The sequence below is a fragment of the Manacus vitellinus genome, unplaced genomic scaffold (genome assembly GCF_001715985.3).
Source record: "Manacus vitellinus isolate BGI_N305 unplaced genomic scaffold, ASM171598v3 scaffold_2_pilon, whole genome shotgun sequence".
Taxonomy (NCBI): Eukaryota; Metazoa; Chordata; class Aves; order Passeriformes; family Pipridae; genus Manacus; species Manacus vitellinus.
Window position 1 is genome coordinate 13,696,593 of NW_021940208.1, and position 24,320 is coordinate 13,720,912.

Sequence of the window (24,320 nt, forward strand, 5' to 3'; positions counted from 1 at the left end):
AAATCTCATGCATGTTAAGTGCCGTTTTATTCCAAGTGTCCCTCCATTTCAGTGTTTGGTGAAGAGCAATCCATCCTTGCTGAAGGAACAAAAACTGTCAGAGAGAAGGGAAAATACTGAGGGACATGGAGCACTTCTTCGAATAAATGTTAAGAAAATAAGTCAAGCTGTTCCCTAGCAAACTAGAAAATTTCTGGTTTTTTTCTGACCTCCCATTTACAACAGAAGCAAGAGGTCTGTGTAGCCTTTCTAGAGAAGAAAATTCTACCTGAAAAATGAACTGTAAGAGACACCAGTCCATGAGTAACACCCTGTAAGCAATGTGCTCTAAGCTGCATCACTGTTTAACTTTGAATAACAGGCTGAAGGGAAGAATTCCTTTCTGTGTCTGAAATCACAGAAAAGAACAGAAGGAAATCCTTGGCTGCTGGCTTGATACATACAGAGCCTTACCAAATCAAATGTGAGTTTTCCCCTGTGGTCAGTTTTCGTCTCTCCACTCTGATTGATTTGCAATAGCACCCACACACACACACACACACACATGCTCTGAAGCTCGAGGGAACAGGAGCAGATAAGCAGGCAGCTAGAGCAAACATATTCATTTACACTTGTTTAACTAGATCTAAATTAATTTGTGGAACGTTCCCTTTGGGCCTGGTAGGCTGTTGAAAGCAAAAGACCTTTTTTTTTTTTCCTACTTACAGTAATTGCTAGGTTCGCATCTGCTGGGCTCCTCTTCTCATGGAGAACTCCTGTCCTCCATATCTCCATCTCTGCAAGGGCCCCAGTTACATATTTGCAAAGATCTTTTTGTAACTCCATACTATGGCAATGCAATCCTGACATGTAACTATATAGGCACTGGCAGCAGATCTCACCTTTTGACTGAGACTGACAATGACATAGTTTTGTCTCAAAATTATTTTTTCTCTTTTTATAACAAGCACCACAAGCACTTATCCTGCTTCCGTAATGAAGCACAGTTCACTCTTTGCCCAAAAGATAGTATGGATAGGATAACACAGTTTCTTAATACCATCCAATTAGATAACAGGGCAATCAGAAAATGCTTACATTTTAACTTTCAAACTATTATCATGACTAGAAGAATAACTACAGAATAGGGAAGGTAAATTCACATGGCTGCTTTGCAGGCTGCAAACTACTCCCATTACACTCAAAGATTTGGGAAACAGAGGTATTGGACTTCCCTTAGTGAAGGAGGTATTTTCCTGCATCTGTCCTTTCTTCCTTATCTTACACATGATTTAGTTTGATTTCCCACAGCATTAAGTCAAAGGCTTTGGTATGGACACAGTGGTCTCGGCTTTCAGTAAGCAGCAGTAACTTATAGTGAAGTCTGCATAATAAGGAAAATAATAAATATCAAATTAGTAAAACAGAGAAAAACACAGTGCAACAGACTTAGAAAATTCCATCTTCCATCACAAGAAGCTTATTGCATTTCAGGAGAAAAGTAATGGGATAAAAGGAGTAAGACAAATTTGAAGAAAAAAATCAAACCAATTAATTCAACAGAATTGGAATTTTGCAGACTTATTTACATGCAGTAACACCACCCTCAATTTCATTTATGATTTGGGTAAAAAAGTCCTCTCATCATATGTGACAATTTGAACTAATCTATCTACATTCTTTGGGGTTAACTGACTTAAGACAGAGCAACATTTCTGATGCAAAATGGTCCAAAATCAAATGAAACTTGGAATCAGGCAAATGCAGGCTGGGATGGAGCTCAGAGGTCTCTGCTGTAACCTCCTGCTCACAGCAGGTGAGCTCTGAGGTCAGACCAGGCTGCTCAGGGCTTCACCCTGCTGGGACTTGAAAACCTCCAAGTACAGAGATTGCACCACCTCTGCGGACAACCTGTGCCCCTGCCTTACTATCTTCATGGGGCAAAAAGTGTCTTCTTACATCCAGACTGAAACTCTTGCCTTTCAATTTATGTCCATTGTCTCTACCTTCTCCCCCAGCCCCAATTTACAGCCTGACTCAGTCTCCTCGATGACTTCCCTACAGGCACTGGGGGCAGCTGGTAGGTCCTCCCAAAGCCACCATCTCTGCTCCAGGTTGTACAAGTCCAGCTCCCCCAGTCTCTCCTTGGAGCACCAGCCTCACCATCTTGGGGGCCTCCCCTACCCCTTGTCCCTGTACAAGATATGTCCCATGTCTTTCTTGTCTTTCTTGTCCTGGGACCTCTAAGCTGGGTGCAGGATTTAGATACCATCTAACGACTATGAGTAAAGGGGATTAATTGTGAACAGGGTACAGGTCCCTGGGATGAGGACAGCCCATTTCATTCTTTTAGCTACCTTTTCCTAATGCTTTCCAGTTGTTGCATTTACTAACTAATAATTGTGTGTACTTCAAATCCTATGCAAATGTCAGCTAAAACACATTTTTTTTCAAGAATCTCCCCCCACCTTCAACTTATAGCTGTGAACCTATGTGGGAACTGATGCTCCAAGGTGAGCTTTGCTGTATGCTAGACCCTGTGGAGGAGCTGCTCACAACACGGAAGTGCTCTGGCTCTCTTCAGAGAGCTTTTCCCCCCACAGAAAACCATTCCCTCACAGCAGAGCCTCGTGTCTGCAGCAACTGGTAAAGTGTCTGCAGCAACACATAAAGTATAGGAGAGTGTGCATTATTTCTTGTCTGTTTTCTCCCCTGACTTCCACAAGTTATTCTACCAGGACACTGGTTTCTAAAGACCCGTATGTAGTATGTAGTAGTGCTACCACTAAAACATCAATCACACTGGAGCACAGAAGTTAATACCTTCCTCATTAAAATAGTTTATTAATAAGCAAAATAAAAACAGTGGCAAATATTTCATTACATGATTCAGTTTTAAAATATCTCAGAATAAACAGAAGCAATGCAAGCTAATTAATTATGACAATGTCATATGCCCATAAGAAAAACAGGTCAAATCTTGAAAGTAATCAGAACCTTGTTTAATAAGGCCTCAGGAGTGAGGATTGACCTCTCCAACTTCAGATATCTAAATGCAGGTTGAGCCAGTTGCTGTGGCAATAAAAAACAATAGAAGAAATCTGACAATTTTAAGTCTATATTGGAATAAAATAATTTAAGCTTACAAATTTTCCTTTCTCTTGGCTGATTATAAAGAAGCACAGGACAATGTCTGCACTATGCCTCCCATCCTATGTTTCACATCCAGAAACGTGTTCTCGGCCCACCATTTGTGTCAAGCAATACAATTTATCCTACATCTCTTTTACTGTGACCTAAGCAGAAATAAGTGGTATTGGTATGTTCATGCAGACGTTTCAGCTCAAAATGGTAACTAATAAAATTTCAACAGCTTGTTTGTATCCTCTATAAAAAACAGGAGAATTAGCAAAATGACAGCTTAAAACTTCTGCATCTGTGCTGTGACTGAAGTTACATGACCAGTTAGCACAAATTCAGAAATGCATAACTCAGGAAGGGTGGGTGCAATGCACTGTTTCAAGTTATTCTTACTATCTGCATAACAATAATGCCCCAAGGTTCCAGCTAAGATCAAAGTCCAACCATATTACAGGGTTCAGACATTCATAATAACACTTTGTCTGCTGTGGATGAAAACATGCCACTGCAGCACCTGAGGTTGATACTACTTCCAGGTGTATCCTGCCTCTTTGTCCATGGAGATGTTGTGTCTCCAGAGGGAAGGGCAGCAGTAAAGCCTAAATGCTGCATTTAAGCCACTGTATCTTTCCCTCTGCAGGGGAGCAAAATAGCAGATCACAGAATCATAGAAGGGCTTGTGTTGGAAGGGACCTTAAAGATCATCTAGTTCCAACCCAGATACCTGCGGTCCCTTCAGCTGCAGCTGTTACACTCACTACAGCTGAGTCCTAAAGAAGCAGATCTTGTTTCAGCTAATGTATAAAACAGACGTGGCACGAGAGAGGTGAACTGGCTTCCCAAGATCATTCAGATGATCATGGAGAAAGCCCAGACAGACCCACTACACAGTACTGTCTCCCAAACTAGCTACTAAATCAAAATCTCTTATTTCTCAGAGACAAGCCTTAAAATGAGGCACATACTAATGCAGCAATGCCAATGGCCAGCATCAAACATCGGTGGGCAAAGCCATGGGGTATCAAGTGCATGGTCTTAAAGACCAAGTAGGTCTCTGGTAAGTCTAACAGAACAAGGGGTAGGGAATAAAGGGGAAATTCTGCTCTATTTACTTACATTTAGATCACCATACAAGTACAGAAGTGCCAAAGGGTGGGAAAGGAGGAGCAATTCTTTCCCGTACATTGTGGTACAGTAATAGACAGGAGTTGAAGTGACCCTTACTGCTGCTGAGGTCTCAGCTCACTGACCAGTGAATCCACTCTTTGCTCAATGCAACCTTCTCCTATCTGCAGCCAGAGCTTCACAAATTAACCTCACTGTCACAGTGATTGGTGGGTGTGGGCTTATTTTCTCCAGTGACAAACAGCTGATGTTTGCCTGTTTCAGATCCCTGCATAATCCCTGCAAATATTGTTCAAGTGCTGAATTCCTAAGCAAGCTGAAAAATGCATTATTTAAAACACGATTGTGTTCCAGCATTGCACAATATTAATATTGCTAAAGCTACTTAATGCTTGCACATCTAATGCATTTATACAGTAATTTGATAAATTTTAACTGAACTTTTTAATAACTGTTTCTAGTTATTCATTAATTTGTCAAATTTGGACCAAATGTTTCATTGGTCTCTACATGTGCACATATCATTGGTTGCACATTCAGTCTCCTCTTCCGCACGACAAAAAATTTCCACTTTTTTATGAAGATCTGCTCTTCATTTGGTCTCTCCTGTTAGACAAGGTGCACCTCAGTTGGATTTCATTTGTGTTTTCAGTTTGGCAAGACCAGTGAGACAGTCATCTCTCCATTTTCTCCTGGCATCCAAGACTTTTGGCACAACTGGAATTTTTTCAGACATTGCCTGGAACAGAAAATTTAAGATGATTAAATCTCACGTTCTGAATAGAAAGTTTCTCACCAGCACTGTTTTCCTGTTTTCCCTGTGTCAGATCAAGTCAACATCCACACAAACTATAATGTAGTTTCACAAGCAACAGGTCACTAATTCTTTACATGGATGACTGGAAATGAGCCAACCCATATGAGAAGAAAAGAGTTCCCACTTGTATAAGGTTATCCTGAATGTGACAATGAAGATGACTACAGAAACAACAAAACATCAGCCTCTTCCCTCATTTTGCTCCACACAGCCACTGCCTAGTCTCTTTGACAATAATCTTTTATCAAGCAGGAGGGAGGCAACCGGGCCATTTATGTGGCTGAAAATGTGCTCTAAACCATATTCTTGTGTGCGTTTTTAAAGCTGTGATGTCTCTTCTGGTTCCCAATAAATGTAATGAGGGATACCACGTTTATTAAAAACATTTTGTCTTAAGAGTGTCAGTTATAATAAAAATGATAGAGGGAGACACGTAACAAACTCAGGGGAAAAAAAGGTATTTCTGAGTGTACAACTGAAGTTCTTAGAAGTGCCAAAGAAAAAGTAGTTTTTTTGAGAGAGCAGGTAAAGATTACAAGGTCATCTTTGCCAAAAGAGTACCTGAGATCTTAGGCTTAAAAATCAAGTGTTGAGAAACTTGGTAAAACCAGGACCTGCTACCAATGACTGGCAAGCTGTGGTCACTCCAGAAAAAAATCAGCAGGAGGGATAGAGAAGTAAGATAAGAAATGTCTAATGATTTACTCTAAGAAAGGATCCTTGCAAGCCCATCTTTGGTGTTGAAGACTGAAGATAATAAAGAGACACAGAAACAGATGTTGAAGTGGAATCCAGCTTTTTATAAAAAACCCCAAAGTCTTTCATGCAGATTAAAAGCTGCTAATTGTGAATGACTCCACAATTATTATTGATTGTTATTATAAGCAATCTATGTTGTTAAAGCATAAAAGAATTCTTTTCCTTTTTAAAATAGCTCATGTTGAAATTGCATTAACATAAAAAGAAACAAAACAGTGCTATCTTCCAGACAGACTGCCTCCATATTTCAAATGAATCTCTGATAGCTGATCAGAAATGATCCAACACATACATGCGTTCTTTAGTGAAGCATTAAAAAAGGCAGAGTTAGGAAACACTTCAGTTAGTTCCTATGGTCATTCAAAACAGCCTACATAGTAAGTATAAACAAATTGTGGGCTTAGAAATGTTAATAGATAAACTAGATCCCAATCCAGAACAGCACTTTAAAACATCTTTAAACATGCAAGTAACCTTACCAGACTGCTCACATGCTTAACTTAAACATGTATTTGCAGCACTACAGACTGGAACTCTAGTTTGTAAAGCACACAAAACCAAGAAAAAGAACACCCAGAAGGAAAAAAGCTACAGGGTTTATACAGCAAGGAATCTTCTTCCTTAAAGTACATATTCACACAATAAGTACAGACTACGGATACCTATAGCAGTTAACTGAAATGGTACAAATTTTAAAATAAAAGCTAATATTCTTTGTTCCGAGTGGCACTGTTTTTATCAATTCCGTATTTACCTGATTGACTTTCTGCGCAATTTCACCTGAAAATTCTGGAACTGGCCCAAAGGTGTTCAGAACAAGTCTCATTCCTTCAGAGTATCTTTCACAATAATTTGCAATACCTAAAAATAAGAGTGAAAAGTTAGATTTCAACAAAATTTCCTAGTTAAGGTCAGTAAGGCTGCCTGTGCTTAAGCACTGTCTAATATCAGAAACCCAAAAAATGGTCTGCTCTTATGATTAAGACATCTAATTGTCATCAAGGAAAAATGGATTCTAATCACCACATTTCCATTAAGGTTCATGGAAAAATCATTTAGGACACACCTTCATTGCAAAACCAGTTAATGTTACATACCAGCAGGTAATGCTATGTGAGGGGTGTTGTACACAACCACAGCTTTACTTGAGACAAGAAAGCCTCCTTGACCAGTGTCCACAAGGAGAGTGCTCTCACCTCTCCTCTCCTCCTGTTCAGTATGTGTCATATCCATTGCAGCATTCCTCTTATTATTTTTATTTATGAACCTGGAGTGTATCAAGAACAACATGGCTCAGGGAGAAAGGCATGGAGACCCAGGTGGCCTCTAGTGAAAGAAAAACACCTAAGGAGGAACAGATGGATCTTGCAGATCAATACCTTATATTGTAACTAGTGTTAGTGACAGGGATTTGACTTTTATGACCCTCTTTGAAGGTTGAACAGTTGTAGGGGGAGACAGGATCCACCTGACAAAGAGGAGAAAAAGCATCGTTGCCAAAAACCTGGCCAATCTGGTTAGAAAAGCTTTATATTAGGATCACTGGAAAAGTGAGATTACAACCAGTAATCAAGAGAGGAAGGTGTGCATGGGGATGGAAAGAAAAGAGTGCAGGGTAACAGGTACAAGAAAAATCTCAAAGTACAAAAAAAGGCAGAAGGAGTCCACTCTAGTGTATATGCACAAATGCATGCAGCTGGAAAACAACCAGGGGAAGTAAGAGTGCAGTCAAACAACTACAACATTGTTGGAGCAACTGTGGTGTGGTGGGATGGCTCACACAGCTGGAGTGCTGCAGTGGACGGATATGGTAAACAGAGTAGTGTCAGCTACCAATTATTCTGGTGCTTATCCAGCTGACACAGGTCTATGACACTTAGACCAGTGCTAAATAGTTTGGGTTTGGTACTTTTCCAAAAGTCAAGGGATACCTTTCAAACATTTGGTAAGCTAGTTTAATAATATCATAAATCTGGTAGTTTTGATTTTGGTACAGGAGAAGGTAGAATAGAAGACTGTGTGCCAGAAGTCTTTTTCACAAGCCTTAAGCTAAAGAGCTAAAGAGATAGTATCTTTGGAATGCTGAACGGATATGGCTGATCCATTTACCTGGTGAATGTGAACTTCTGAGCTGGATATGGCCTTCAAAGCTCACTCAGCCAGCTAGACTTGAAAATAGAGCTCCTACTGGTAGCTCACTTTGAATGAATCAGAACAATTTCTGGGTGGGTGTAGCTCATCAGTTCAACAGAGACATGCCAAATGCAGGCTGGGTAATCCAATTGACTTACTGCACATAATGTATGAACGAAAAGAAGCCTTACATAAAGTCAGCAAAATAGGAAAAGGTGGGGAAAAAAAGTTATGGGTCTAGAGAAGAGCAGCAGCATTAGTGCAGTTGATCTCAACATTGTGGCTGAAATGGCAACATGCAGGCCCGTATGCTGCACACCAAGCAGGGAGGGGGCACTGCAGAATCTTTCAAGTCTCAAGTGAGGGAAATAGACCAAGTTAGAATACACACATAGTCTCAGCCAAGGACTAAAAAAATAGTAGTTTCAAAATAACTAACTTAAGGTAGTACTCCCAGTGTGAAATGTCAGTGGAGACAACTGCAATTTTAATTTAGTTTCAGCAATCAGGATCAACTGTATGCTGCTGGCTTGAAGAGGGCACTTGAGCAATGGGGAATATTGCTGGAAAAATCACTTTGCTTTTCAACTGCAAACTCAAAATTAGCAAATATTTGACTCCAGGTCTTTAGTCTTGGGAGTTCTTTGGTTCAAAGGTCAGGGCTATTGCAAAGGTGGATGTGAAGAGCCCTTGACTAGAGCATAGGGACAAGGAGGAGGAAAACAAATATGACAGAATCCCTTTAACTTTAATCCTTGTTGATACTACCCAGGGAGCAGCTTAATCTTAAAGAATTAGCATTAGTAAACAGTGTGAGACAGATAGGAGAGCACCCTAGAGATGGAGAAACAGGAAGAAGATGGCAAATGGGGTTGTTAAAAACAACCATCTCTTCTTGCATCCAGTTGCTGCACCCACACTGTGCCTCACTACCTCTAACTGGAGAACAAGAATGATGCAAAATGCATCTGGGACAGAGAAAGAGGATGATAGCTTCTTGTCTGTGTGGTTTGTTGGCTCCCTGTCTAAACCTCCATCTTCCCTGCACACGCTCACTTCATCAGCTTTGGAGAAAAGGCTGTGGGAGAAGGCAGATGTTGCAACAATTGGGAACTATGAACACAAGGCAGAAATACCTCCAGGGAAGGCAGGAATTCCTTGAATCTTCCTTCCACCACTTAGTCACAGCTATGGCAGAGATTGAAAGAACCTCTTCTTGAGGTAACAAAAAGTTCTAAGGGAGTAGTGGATGCATGATTATAGAGAAGAAAAGGGGAATACCCTACCTTCCTTGAAAGTTCGAAACCCATCTCGGCCTTTCTGACTTCTACAGTATAGTTACGGGAACATGTTATCACAGGCTAGACAAGGGCATTGATTCAAGGCTCTTCAGCTGCCCATATGTATCTAGGACACACAAGGCTCTTTACACCACCACCAAAGGAATAAGCTGCTACTTACTCAGCTTCAGTAGGAGTCCGGGCAGTTTCCAAAATGGCTAACGAACTGTCCCACAAGAATTTGTCCAAATAACCACACTTCAGGTTTACAGGTCCTTACCTGAAGGACTTGCACTGGTGTGGTTCAAACATGGTTCTTGCTGAAATGCCTCCAGTTGCATCATCAAGATGAACACGACATTGATGAAGAAAAAATAACTCAGAACAGATATTTAGCTTAGAAACATGCATAAAATGCTTCACTGCCCCAAGAAGACCTCTTCACAAGTGAAGTTCATAAAGAGAAAGGTGATGGGAGTAGCAGGAAGAAAGGGAAAATGTAACAGTATAAAATGTAGTATATTCATGCATTATAGTTTGTAAGCATCTTGAAGTACCTCAGCTTCTTCCTTTCTCTTCATAAGAAAGACAACAGGCATGAGGGATGCAAGCAAGCAAACTTGGTAAACCAGTCTGACAAGGAGACTACACATGGGGCAAAACAAGGAAGGCACTGAGATATTTGTGAAAGAGAGCAAGAGACAGGAGCAAGTGTTACTGGCATGGTCAGGGAATACGCCAAAGAGAGGGTGCTTCATGATACTGAGTATTAACTTGATGACTTTCAACCTGATGAACAGCATAACAAGATACTGTAATGACTCAAAAAGAGCTGCTAAGATGGTCAAGCCACTGATGCAATAGCATCAACAACTTGAAAAGACTGGGGTGGGGTTGACTTTAGCACATAAAATCTAAGAAGCAGCTGCACTGAAAGATGAGTATGGATGACAGTAGAAAAGAAGGGGCATATTTTGGGAACATCATGGAGTAATCTGACATGGTTAGGTTATGTTCAGAGAAACAACAGTCCCAAACTCTGTTTTACTGATGGAGGAATTACATTTCTAGACATTACAGCTCCAACGGAAACTTTCTAAATGTAATCCTATCTTCAGCAAAGGTGTCTCTAACACAGATGCATGCTCTTAGTTAGGGTGTGAATTCATAGGACGCTTCATACACTACATTAATTCCCATATGAATTCACTTCAAAATCTAGTTGTATGAATACTTTTGACTACCCTAAGACAGCAGTAGCACCCAAAAAAGTTTTATTCTCACTGTTCCTATACCTCAACAGCAATGCACAAACATTTCTGTAGGTCTGTGAGATGGATCAAGGAATTAAATTGAGTCAATATGAACCACTCGGATGTGCTTTTTTTGCCCCCCCAAAGCAGTTTTCTTCCTGTCTGTTGCAATTCAGTTCTTAATATGCTGGTGGGGTTTCTGCTTCTTTTGATGACTTGATGCTGTCGTTTTATTTCACGTTCAAGGCTGTTGGCTCACTGCCATATATTCAACATTCCTAATACTCACGCATGGATTAACTGGTAACCTAAAGTAGCCTGGATAATAGGTTTGATAGGATCATTTATGAATTAACACAGCAGAAACAAGGCACTAGCACATAGGAAGTTCATGGGAAGATCTTGATGTATGCATCCCACAGGGAAAGAAGAAACACTGACTTCAGAAAAAATAATTGGAATAATATTTCTTATTCAAAACCAAACAAAAATGTCATATCACCCTAAAAAAAAAAAAAAAGAAAAGACAGACTCTCCTACAAATAACACTATTTTTCTCTCACATGCCTCCTTCATGCCCACCATTCTTCCTCACTGATTAACAGAGTTTTAAGATTGTGGGCAACTAATATCTTACAGCTGTAAAGAAAGGCAGCTGCCGTGAAGCTGGTGAAGCTGATAGACAGGCTAACAAAATGGATAGAGGGGGTTTCTTATATCTACCTCCATTTCCCTCCACTGATAAAAAATAGACAGTATTAGTACAGTGCTTCAGAGCAGGTTGTCACAGAGTCATTTAGACTGGAAAAGACTTCTAAGATCATTAAGTTCAACCATTAACCCCGCACTGCTCAGTCCACCACTAAACCATGTCCCCAGGTGCCACATCTACATGTCTTTTCAATACCTCCAGGGATGGCGACTCCACTACTTCCCTGGGCACCCTGTTCCAATGCTTGACAACCCTCTCCACAAAGTCTTTTTCCTTCGTATCCAATCTAAACCTTCCCTTGAGGGTTCCACCTCAAGGTGCAACTTGAGGCCATTCCCTCTTGTCCTATAACTTGTTTCCTGGGAGAAGAGATGGATCCCACATGGCTACAACCTCCTTTCAGGTAGTTGCAGAGAGTGATAAGTAGTTGCAGAGGCTCATCTACCCTGAGCCTCCTTTTCTCCAGGCTAAACACTCCCAGCTGCTCCTCATAAGATTTGTGCTCTGGACCCTTCCCCAGCTGTGTTGCCCTTTTCTGGACACACTCCAGCACCTCAATGTCTTTCTTGTAGTGAGGAGCCTAAAACTGAACACAGGATTCAAAGTGTGTCCGCACCAGTACCGAGCACAGGGGGTCAATCACTGCCCTATCTTGCTGCCCACACTATTGCTGATACAGGCCAGGATGCCATTGGCCTTTTTGGCCACCTGGGCATACTGCTGGCTCATGTTCATCCACTGTCAACCAAGACCCCCAGATTCTTTTCCACTGGGTAGCTTTCCAGCCACTCTTCCCCCAGGCTGTAGCACTGCATGGGGTTGTTGTGACCCAAGTGTGGGACCCAGCACTTGGCCTTGTTGAGCCTCATACAGTAGGCCTTGGCCCATGGATCCAGCCTGTCCAGATCCCTCTTCAGAGCCTTCCTGTCCTCCACAAAATCAACACTCCAACCCAACTCAGTGTCGTCTACCAACTGACTGAGGGTGTGCTCGATCCCCCTTGTCCAGATCATTGATGAAGATGTTAAATAGGATTGTCCCAAATACTGAGCCCTGGGAAGCACCACTATTTACTGGGCCCCAGCTGGATGTAACTCCATTTCACCACCACTCTCTGGCCATTCAGACAGTTTTTTACCCAGTGAACAATACACCTATCCAAGCCATGAGCAGCCAGTCTCTCCAGAAGAATGCTGTAGGAAACAGTGTCAAAGGCTTTACTAAAAGTCCAGGCAAACAACATACATAGCCTGTCCCTCATGCACTAAGTGAGTCATCTTACCATAGAAGATCAGGTTAGTCTAGAAAACCCTTGGCAAACAAGAGGAGGTCCATACTATTCATATTATGTGAAGCAATAGTGGACAACTGAAGAGAAGTTAGCACTGGAATGGAACTATGAACATAAGCCATCACATGTCCTGACATCAGCAATTTTGATTTAAACTGATGAGGGCAAGAGCCTGAGTCAGTCTGCGAGCACATAAAGAGGAGCAGCTCTAGACTCAGAGACAATGCATCTGCAAGGGCAGGAGTGAAGCAATACTTCTCATGATCCAAGTTATTGAACAATGGTGGAAGTGGTCCAGTACACAAGTGTACTAAATATGTTATTTTGGGGTTATTTTTAATTGAGAATATTATTTAATGTTAAAATAACTCTACAGATGTATTTTGGTTTTGTATTTTGCAAGCCTATCACCAGACTACTCTTTCGGTTTATCAGTCACTTGGATTGTATTTTCCAAGTTTTCTTCCCAACATATTAATAGAAGGAATCATTAAATCTAGAAGCTGGATAATTTCTGCCATTAATAAACAACCTACCAGTTTCATGTGTTACCTAAAATTGGTTTGAGACGGGAAATTTCAGAAATGTTTCTGTAACAATGACTATTTCCTGATAGGAAGAAAGAAGCTAAACTGGATCATGATGGAACACTAAAGAGCACTCCAGGAAGAGCCTCAAAATCAACCCAGATGACTTACATGATTCCATTTATCTCAAGTAAACATTGTTTTAGAATTACGGAGTCTAAAATATGGATAACAAAAAAAAGGATTCACAAGCATGATTTGATCTCTGAAATGGATTGCCATTTTTTTGGTATTAATAAACATTCTGTTTCAGTTTTATGTTTTAGTAGAGGCAGTTCAACAAGTTATTCTGACAGAAGACCTTGTGTATGGATGGTTCCTGCAGAGGGATGGCATGAGAGCTTAGTGGAATGGTAGGGGTTGGACAGGACAACCCTGGCCTGCAAGACTCCAGGTAGTTTGCTGTGCTGAAGGCTAGTGCTACATGCATCTGTTTTATATAAAGAATGTATTTGGTTATACTGAGTAAGTCTAAAATCACTAGAGAGAATGGAAACTGCTAGATATCAATATATCAGAAGAGGGAAACTTTTAGAAAGGTGCCTCTATTTAGAGGATGAATGTTGTTTACCTAACAATACACAAAAGCAAACACTCTGTGACATTTAATTTACTGATATACAACCAAACTGACAAGCTGAAAGACTCTGGTAGAGCATCCACAATTCCACATTCATGGCAAATTGCTTAGTCAGCCTTAAGAGACATAAGCTTCTGCTAAGTAACTAACCAAGAAGTAGAAGTAAAATAACACTTTAATTGTGCACTGGTATTTTATGATCTTGGTTTCTTATTTTTATTTTACTATTGTATTCTACTTTTGTTTATTTTACTGTTGCAGGGACCCCTCATGTTAGGGACCATACAAAAGCAGAATAAAGGCACAGCCCATAATATAACAAGTTAGTTTTTAGTTGACCTTCATTTCTTGAATTTTTTGTGATTTGCTAAAGTCTTTGCTCAGTCTTTTTAACATTGATCCACAATTTTTCTTTCATTTTATGAAATTCAATTTTTATTTAGCCAGGATTCACATATACTATTCTAAAAACATCTAAAAATCTGTCTTAATTATGCAAGACAGATTTTGAACCATTACTTGACTGCTTTGTCAAGTCAACTTCGTATGCACAGTATTATGTGACTAAAGTAATTTTACTTCACTCAGGATCTAAGCCAGCTTAAAGCACATCAGCTCCAGTGATATTTATACCAAGCTCTTGCTACAAATTCAGGGAGGGCAGCACTCATCTACGGAAAGTGATTTTCTGTTGACACTGGATTATCAGCTGAATTTTTTCAATACTTTCTTTTCCTGACACTCAGACAGTCCTGAACTATGGGTACAGCAATGCTGTCAAAGCACTGGGATGAATCTTGGAAAAAAATTAATTACACAGCTAGTGTTTTAATGATTTGTCGTCTTTCATCTGATCATTTACAATAGAGCAGTCAATATCCATTTCCTTCCATCAACCTCAAGTTTTAGGTAAATTTTCCTTTTCTTACCATTACAATAAAGAAAGAGACAAGCCATAGTTGCAGCAATCCTAACATGGTTTTATTACACATTTCCCAGTCTTGTGCAATGTAAGCCTTCCCTTCATATCCATAACATTTTAAACTACCTACCTTCTGCATTAAGATGCATGGTTTCCAGAGGTCCAATAAATGCATATCGCATTCCCAATCCATCAGACATCACAAGGTCTAGATCAGTAGGAGATATTACTCCTTCCTAAGCAGTAAAAGTAAAACAGGAAGGAAGGGTGGTGAATGTTTGCTTTTAATATAAAATTTCACAGGTTTTGTATATAATTAAAAAATTAAAGAAGTAATAAAAACCGAGGTCAGAAATAGCAGTTAGTTTGCAAAGAAAACAAAACTGCTTGCCAGAAATGTCCATCTTTTATGCAAACCTTCCTATGGTTCAGTATAAGCACTCATTCATATCTCTACGATTGCTGTACTTCATAGTCCAACTACACTTTGATACATTTTCACAGTATTTTTTTAATTTATAAATTAATATACTTTTTACATACAGTATGTACTATTTGTACACAGTAGTTTGCCTGATACTTATTACTTTCAATAATTCATGTACTAAGACTAAACTAGAGCTGTGTATGTTAACCAATATCCTTTTTTTCCCCAGAAACGGAGAATCAGAGAAGCAAGCAAGCATGACACTCTTAATAGCACATGACCAGAAGAGTTTATATCAAATCTAAGTACCATAGTAACTCTTTCAAATACAGGAGTTTTGGCTGAATGTTACACCTTCCCTCATATTCTCTTGGGCTTGGATGTTTTGGGCAGAGTCACAGTTAGCAGAATGGCAGTGCAGCAGTGGGTACTACTCCTGAGGCCACCTGCAAAAAAAGCTGGGACCAAACATGCAGGCAATGAATGCAGTTGCCACTCCCTCCCAAAAAACTCATCAAACATTCAACCTACCCAGTCTCAACCTGCCCAGGGTTCTCAAGTTCATTGCCAGCCTCCCATTTCCCAGCTGGCAGGATACAGAGTATGCAAAATGAAGCATTTTGGTGTTAAAACCTGAGCACTGCTATTCCACTCACATGGTAGCACTTAGAAGAAAGCCAACGCCTCCATCAGGTTAGGGCAAGCACAGGAAAGCTTGTAAAAAAATGAGTTACAGTTCATTACTTTAACAGATTTATTCGAGAAGAATACTATTTATTACATGAGGTTGTTTTCACCTACTAGAAAGATATGAATTAACAAAACTTGTTCTAACCAATTCTGTCAGACAAAGCTTAGTTTCAAGAATTTGTCCTCTTTATTCACAGAGACACGAAAACATTTCCTTCAGGTTTAGGAAGGCGGAAGAGGTTCTGAACTGCTTCTAATTTGTCTTCTCACCCTACTCTGAGGTGCTGTCCTCACTGAGTGCCTCTTTACTAACAAGCCCCTTTGAGCTGCAGAATACAAGTACGTATACACATTTGCTTGGCCAAAGACACATCTTTTTCTGTTAAATTTCCCTCTTGCAGGGCCCTGCCTGAATGCCCCTTTATAACACACAGGCATCAGCTAGAGTTACAGGCACATAGGACAACAACCTGTGGTAGACACTGACATCTGAGCTAGACATCTAGACTCTCTTTGTAATCACTAGGGAGAAAAAGGAAATCAGCATCCTAAAGCAGGCTCCTAGAATAGATAAGATGAGTTGTGTCCTAAAAGGGCCTAATTCTCCTCACTGATTGAAAGATGAGTAAGGATCTTAGATGTCAAAGTCTACATTGTAGACATCCCATCTTAAGTGACTTAATTCTCACCCCACAGTGTCTTCCTGTGTTCATCATCTACATCATCTCCTGTTGCTTTAAAAGAAAGTTATAAGCCAAGAACCAACATAACTTCTACAGCTGGCCATAGACATCGTTTTGTCATCTCAGGCTTAAATAGAGACATTTATAAGATGATCTCAAGTCTCAACTTGTCAATTGCTTCTATCAAAAACAAGCCTGTCTGAATCCCTGTTGCAAATGACTTTATAACTCTACCTTGAAAAGAAAACATTAACAGAATTATTAAGATCTATGCACTATATATGGAACACATGGTTCTGGTAACAATTTAATTAGACAGTAAACAGCAGGGATAAGAAAGCATTATTTTCTTCAACTTAAAGGTAAAGCATAGGCATGGTAAAGTAACTCATCTAAAGGCAGACAGAAAGGTCTGCATAAAGACAGGACTAAATGAAAACCTCAGACAGAATTCAGATTACAGACCAGCATCAGTGTAACTAACACAGGCATCATAGGTTCTGTGAAAGCTTTTTCTCCTGACGTGGCAACACAACTTCTCTGAACAACGTCAGCAAAGTCAACAAAAGTGCTCTTCTGTTGGGAGTGCTTCATTCAAACAATGAGTTATGCTGGTAAAGCTGTGCTCCATGAGTGTTTGTTTCTCCCCACCCCCACCCCAGTTGACATGTATTTGTGGACAAAAGATTAACCACAAATTCCAGACAAGCATTTGAACCACAGCAGCAGTTAAAAACTGTAAACATAGCGTTAAAAGAGTTAACAGGCTCTTGAAGCACTTCAGAATAATTGCAAATTAATTTTCAAATTAAAAACTTATTTATTTATTTGATACCATAGTCCTCAGCTTTGATACTGACATTTGAAGACCAGGTGCCCTGAGTCATGACATGAGTGCTTTGCTCTTGGTCTTTTGACTATAGCTGCAGTTGATGTTTACAGGTGCTAAAAGGCAAGAATTGTTGCTACTGGGAGGAAAACATGAGCTGAGAGATATAGTATTTTATACACACAGACTCAGCTTTTTGTCACATAGACTCTCTTAAAGAAAAGGTTTTTGCTTTTTCTCTTCAGAAATTAAAAACACATAAATGATAAACAAGTTAGACCGTCCTCCCCTAGGGAATAATCCCACACCCACTTACGTTAAGGACATCATAAGTTGGTGGAATGATTCAGGAGGGTGGGTGCAAGGTTAGCAAAGTGTCTTCCACAAGGATTGGTGTTTATGCTAAGCACCAAACAAGAAAGAGTTCCAACCCAGTTTCATTAAGTCTAGGTGTGAAATAATCTTCCCAAGGGGAGTTTTCATCCTGGATTACCCTTCCTGTAAGCCTTCACCTCCAGCACTTGTCAGAGGGAAGAGGAAGTGTATTAAGAGCTCACTAGAAGCTCTTGAAGCTACAGAATTAAGCTCTTAATTTAAAAAAAATTCCACCAGAATCCTCAGTGGTCCCAATGGCCAGTCAAACTTCAAAATCTAGACCAGCTCAGAATCATCCACACTTCTTATGACATCACAAGTTCATTTTCCTGGCGATTTTAATCTCCAGTGATGCCACAGTACTGTCCTAATGAGCCTTCGGTATTCTATTAGTGCTTCTCTCTATGCAGGGACCCTTTTCACCTCTCCAAAAACCTGCGGTGGTTCTGCAGTATCCACCTTTATGCTTTGACCCAATCTGTTTGGTTTTAATCAACAGTCTTTACATCTATGACTCACACTCACATTGCAACTTCTGTCACTGACTTGGTTTGTAATTATATTAGATGTAGCATGGCCAAAACCCCCCAATCTTACTTTTTTTCATTCTACCAATTCATCACGTTCTTCTACTCACTCCAGTCTGTTTATAGAGTTATTCTGGATTCCACTGCCTCCTGGACCACATACCTTCTGTCTTCAAATCTTCATTCTTCATTCCACTTCATTCTCTGTATCTCCCAAATCCAGTATTCTTTTTTTTCTGATTGCCACTAACATATGCATTCTCTCTCAGCAGCACTTCTTACACCCTTCTCTTCACTATCACTTCAATGAAGTCCCTTCCATCTACATACACCCTGATGAGATCTTTTTCCAGTCCTGTCATTTTGAGCAGATAACTTTTCTCCTATATCGCTCTACCAGCTTCATCTCTGCGCATTTCATAATGTTTGAGAAACTTGTTGTCCTACACACTTCACACCTACTTTGCTGGCCTTTATCTTCCTTCTTCCATGGCACCTTCACTCACCTCACACTGTAAGAAACACTTAATATCAACATTTTTTTATCCCTGTCCCTTTCAACTTCCTTTTATGGGGCCCCTTTCATGGGGCACTGTAACTAGATGTTTAACCCTATATGTTATCTTTGATCTTCTGGAAAGGTCCTCTGTATAATGCTGAAATATAATTAATAGTAAGGAATTTGGAATTCAATAAGTCTTGCCAGCATTTAAGGACTGCTAAGCTAATCACCTGAGAAGGGAAGGGTACATAAATTAAGAATTTAAGACAATGCATCTGACCATTGTGAAAACAAATTAAAATGGTGTGACTTTATTTTCCGAAAGATTAACAAAAACGGCAGGCTGCCCATTCTTCTCGTCTTTTACAATGACTACAACATAAAAGAAAGCCTGCTTGTGAAGAAAAAAACCACATTGAAGACAGTATTAAAAACTTATACAGAGGGAAGCAGAGACTCTTAAGATATTTACACAATCCATCATGCAAAGCAGTTTTAATGCATTCTTAAAAGCAGCTGAAACTCCTAAATTATATCAAGGCTAAAAAACTGTCATCTTCCCTTTGTTATCTCTGTTGCTGTATTTTATGACCTTCTGGCAAATTCCAGGTGATGTTTAAAAAAATACTTCAAGAAGTTAAGATTCCACTCAATAATCCACAGTTAAAGGACAGTCCTAGATATTCAGAGTAAGGCTTGCAACCTCTAAACTGAAGTGTTGGTGAAACCGTTTGGTTGTTATTTTCTGGGTTATGTCTATCAAAACTGTACCTTCAGAACAAGACAAAGTCAAGCTATTTAACTAACAAGCTTTTGCAATGTAATCTCAAACTACTATAAAATGTATTGGTAGTAGTAAAAGTACAAAAGTAATACTGTCCACAGGGCAAAGGGTGCTTCCCAGGCAAATAAAGGCAGTAAGTCTCTGCTCCAAGGAATTATGAACACAATCAGATAGACTCTGTGACCACTGTCAATGGAGATGTGAGAAAGTAAATAAATGGTAACAGAGACTAACAGAGAAAGCAGTTTGAGATATTTTTTATTACTGGCTACAGAGTATTCTAATGGTTCCAAACTAGTAATATCAAAATTTAGGGTTGAGAGGAATAAAGATCTTCAACCTCACAGTACATCTTTTACTCTCATAATCATCAGTTTTGTAACACTTCTACCAAAGACCTAAAGACTAAAAACATAAACAAGAAATCTACAAGAACCTCAGTCTCACATAGTCTATGAGGTCCTACAGAAAGTTCTCAATCCTTAAAGAGATTAGTATCTGCTTTTGGTATCCTGGTATCTGCTTTTTCATGGAATAAGTGTGGAGCATGAGGAGACAAAGATAACTGATGCAAAAAGTTCCTGCCACAAACACCTGCATTGCCCATGTGCTCATGCAAGTCAAAACAATGGTCAAAAAGACATCTTGCCACAAAAAGAGTAACTCACATCCAAAATGAAACATCTCTTTGTAGCACTCTTGCCTCAAAGGGAAGCACTTGCTTGAATTACATCTTTTAAACCCATAAATGAATTTATGGTCTTTGCTTCTAAGTTCTTGTAAAGTCAAACTTCTGCATCCTTTAACCCTAGTTGTCCACATGACCAAAGTTCTCAGACCTAATTGTACGTCTCCAAATCAGTTTTCATTCTCCTACCTTCCTACAATTCAAATCTCAACTTTCAGGCCTCTTAATTTTTTATCATCTTAACTCCACAATTCCCACTCCCATATCTAGTCCAGTCCTGCATTCACAGGATTAACAGTGTGGTTATTTTGGTCAAGAATGCATTATTAGTATGTTCCTCCTGCTATCATTGGCAGTTTATCTTCCACCCCCAGGTGCTATGTAGAGTAAGGAAAACATTTGTTACAGATATAATCAACGTGAGTAAAACTTGATTTTTAGGAGTCTCTCAAAGACTAAGAGTTGGGGAGGCTGATGTTTTCAACAGTAAGATCTGAAAAGTGATTTAACAGTTAGAAGCAAGAAGTATTCCTCTCCATTTGGAAAGTGGAAAACACCAAAAGAACATGACTTGCAATAAAAATTACTATGTTGGCAGCACAACAGTAGAACCACAAACTGCCCCAGGACTGCAGCTCTAACCTATCTGCAGTGATTCCTCTTCCATCAAAGGTACTGTGCAGCCTGAAGTCACAGAGCTGAAACTATACAGCTTTGACAGCTGCTATTTGTTCAGGCTTCTAGAATGGAAATACAGCCACCAAAGCTGTTACAGTTTAAACGTACATTTGCCTGAAATGTGGTAAGTTTATACAACAACAGAACAACTTTAAAACTTCGATGAGGCACAACAAAAGCGACTTTAATTATCTGTCAGTGCTTCAAGCCCTATTTTATCACTACTCACATAACCACCACCCACACAAAAGCATCCACACAGGTTCATACTAAAGGTTCACCTCAATTCAATACCTCCTTTCAATAGTAACCCATGAAGTGTTCTTGCACTCTTTCCACAGCTGAAGACCAAACACAGATTGATACTTTCAATGATATGTACTGCCTCAGCTCCCAGCAGTCCAGTCTTTGAGACTCTTGACAACTGGAGGTTGCTTCTGCACAGTCTAACATGAATGTGCCTAAGTGATCCCATTCAAATTTAGCATCTTAGGTTACTATGGCAGCAAGCCTCCACAATTGAGTTTGCCCTCAGAGATGTGAAAGAATCTGACTAGATTTTTGAGGCATTATTGCCTGACTACCTGTGCTAACCAAGGGTATTATATCAATGTACCTACACGTTATCAGACTTACTGGTCCCCAATTTCCCAAAGACTCTGTGATTTTTTTTAAAAGACCTACGGTGTGCTAACTTCCATTTCTGCAGTATTTTGCTAGACAGTGTGTAAAACAGCACTTAAATTAGAATTTCATCAACTTCACATTTCAGTTTTATGATCCTCAGAGAAGTTCCATTTCTCTTTCACGGTCTGTCATTACTTATTTATTCTTTCTTCCTCCAAAAACCTTGTTCTTAGAATGACTTATTCTGCATCAGATCTCTCCCTTTCAAGAAGGGAATGCTGCAGTTCAGTTACCTTTCTTCTCATGAACTTACCTTCCTTGTCCACAATTTGTAGTAGTTGTTTTACATTTTTATTCTCAAAAATATTTCTTTTCATCAGTATTTCTATGATTTCAAAAATAATTTAGAGGTTAATTTAGATAGGACCAGACTCTTTTCAGTGGTGCCCAGCACACAGGACAAGGGGCAACAGGTACAAACTACAAACTCAGATAGTTCCATCTGAATAGGAAGGAAAAAATTCTTTCCTTTGAAGGTGATGGAGCACTGCAACAGGCTGCGGAGTACTCTCCTCTGAAGATATTCAAAACCACCTAGATGTGATCCTGTGCAACCTGTTTAGTAAGGAGGTGGGACTGGATGATCTCCAGAGGTCCTTTCCAACCCCAAGTATTCTGTGATCCTGTGTTACTACCCCTTCTAGCCTATGTCTTTCAACATAATTACAGCTTTCTGAAGGGGTTTTTCTTTTCATAAACTTGAGACTTTGTATTAAATGTTTAATAACGAAAGCAATTTTTAAAATTTAAATAAATATCTGCAGAAGATCAGTTCCTTCCTAACAATATTGTTTTCCTTATTATTATTCACCACCTCCTTTATATTGTTGTATTATGTTGCTAGCGAGAGCCAGCTACAGGTAAGCAAAATCAGTTCAGCAACTATGTTGAGATACTTCTTTGGAAAAAGAGTAGCTTTATTTATGATAATATTACCTTAAAGATCTTAACCTACATTTGTGTGCATGGTTGTTTTAAACAGCTTGAAAAGTCAAAACACTCTCTACAACAAAAAAGTAAGCCCTATTCAAGCCCACTTGAAACTCATCTCAAGAGAATAGCAACAGACTCATAACTCAGCTCCTGCTGATGAAAGATCAGACTTTTCAGCACAGAACAGGTAACTGTGAGAAAAGCTGAAGGGACACAAACAAATGATTCTCAGCTAGAAGTCTGAATGGGCAGGAGGAGCAGAAATCTGTCTTTACCTACAAGTATCAAGTAACAGTTGAACCTGAGTGCAATTCCTGAAAGGCCAAAGGGAAAACCATTTCAAATATTATTTTAATAACCAATGTCCAGCAGGCCAGCAACATTAAAAAAAATAAAAGGAAATTATGAGACAGCCTACAAAAAAGAAAAATCGGTATTTTGATTTCTATGCTTTTAAGATTTTTCTTTTTATTGTTCTGAAAATAACAATATTCTGAAAAGAAAGCAGGATAACAAATAGTTGTTATGATCACATATCACTTTGTTTTTGCCAGTCTTTGCTATTTGTATCTGACATCACTTCTTACCGATTTTAATCTACATGTTAAATATATATTTCATGTTCATAAGGGACAATTTAACAAAGATTACACAGATTTATAGGAAGTTTAAATATACATCTCACTTGTCACATCTACAAAACTGACCAAATGTGTGTGTAGATAACAAAAAAAATATATACATACACCCACAAGTCTCCAGGCTTCACTTATCACTGCATACTGTAGTCGATTCAGAACAAACCCCTCAATTTCTCTGTTTAGTTTGACAGGAGATTGACCAATCTTCTTCATTAGGGCATATGTTCTTTCTGTAGTAGAAGGATCTGTTTCTGGATGAGGAACAATTTCAACCAACGGCACAAAGTAAGGTGGATTTACCTCAAGAAGAAACACAAAAGAAGAATGTCAACCATTAATGGAACAAGGTAATATAAAGCATCTTTAGAGTTGCTACTAGCTTGAATATTTTCCAGTGAACTCAGTAAGCCTGATATTCTGATCCTGAAAGACTTCACCAATCCAATAAAAGCTGGTGCATTAATTCAAATTAAAAAAAGTAATTAATCTTGCACTAATTTGAACTCTGTTTAATCCCAGCAAAGTTCATGGAGCTACACTAAAGATGACAGCACTCAAACAGTACTATAAGACTTTATATTGACTGGAGTAACTGATGCTTTCTCAATATTCAGGCTGCTTGTTGTTTTAAGTCATATGTTCACCACTTGTCTTTCCAAATTAAGGCATTTCCTTTTAGATATTCAGGAGCTTTATAATAAAAGTATTGCTAAACACCATCTGTAAGATGCAACACTTAATAGATAAGCTGCTACTGGCCCAAGCCTGTAAATATATGCTAAACACAGTAACAGATATCACATAAAACATACTTTGAAAATGTTGCTGAACAGGTTACCTTCAAACACTGTACTTAAAAAAAAAAAATTACCTCTCCCTGACTCTTCCCAAATGTAATTTCTCATCAAATCAAGAGCTTTGTGTAATGTATTTTTGAAGTAAAAACCAAAAAATCGTTAAGAAGATTCTGGAAACAGCTAAAAGCTCTTTAGGTCACAGCGTTATAGAGAGAAACACTGCCTTGCATGCTCTTTCCAAAGTAGCAGTTCTTCAGCCCTACTCCTAAGGTGTTAAACTCAGCTTTCCATCTAGTTTCCAGGCAATAGAAGAAGCTAGCATATCATAAATGACTACTAGGAATAACATTAACATTTAAAGGATGGTAATTAAGCACTGATTCTTTCATCATGCTCCCTTATTGTCAACCACTCTTTACTATGCTCATGTAAATGCAAGTATGGGGTTTAGTTCCAGCAACATGCAAACAGTCTTTCCTCTCTGCATGTTCTTTCTCGTG

General features: G+C 39.2%; 1 protein-coding gene across 1 annotated transcript in view; it reads right to left on the reverse strand.

Moving 5' to 3' along the window:
• Positions 1-3,522: 3,522 nt before the first annotated feature.
• Positions 3,523-24,320, reverse strand: part of CRYL1 (crystallin lambda 1) — a 48,083-nt gene continuing 27,285 nt past the window's right edge. The window contains exons 5-8 of the mRNA XM_025894959.2: positions 23,129-23,323; positions 14,710-14,815; positions 6,576-6,682; positions 3,523-4,984 (exon numbers count right to left, since the gene is read on the reverse strand). Coding sequence (XP_025750744.1) covers positions 4,871-4,984; positions 6,576-6,682; positions 14,710-14,815; positions 23,129-23,323 — 522 coding nt within the window. The 3' untranslated portion in view covers positions 3,523-4,870. The remainder of the gene's footprint in view (positions 4,985-6,575; positions 6,683-14,709; positions 14,816-23,128; positions 23,324-24,320) is intronic.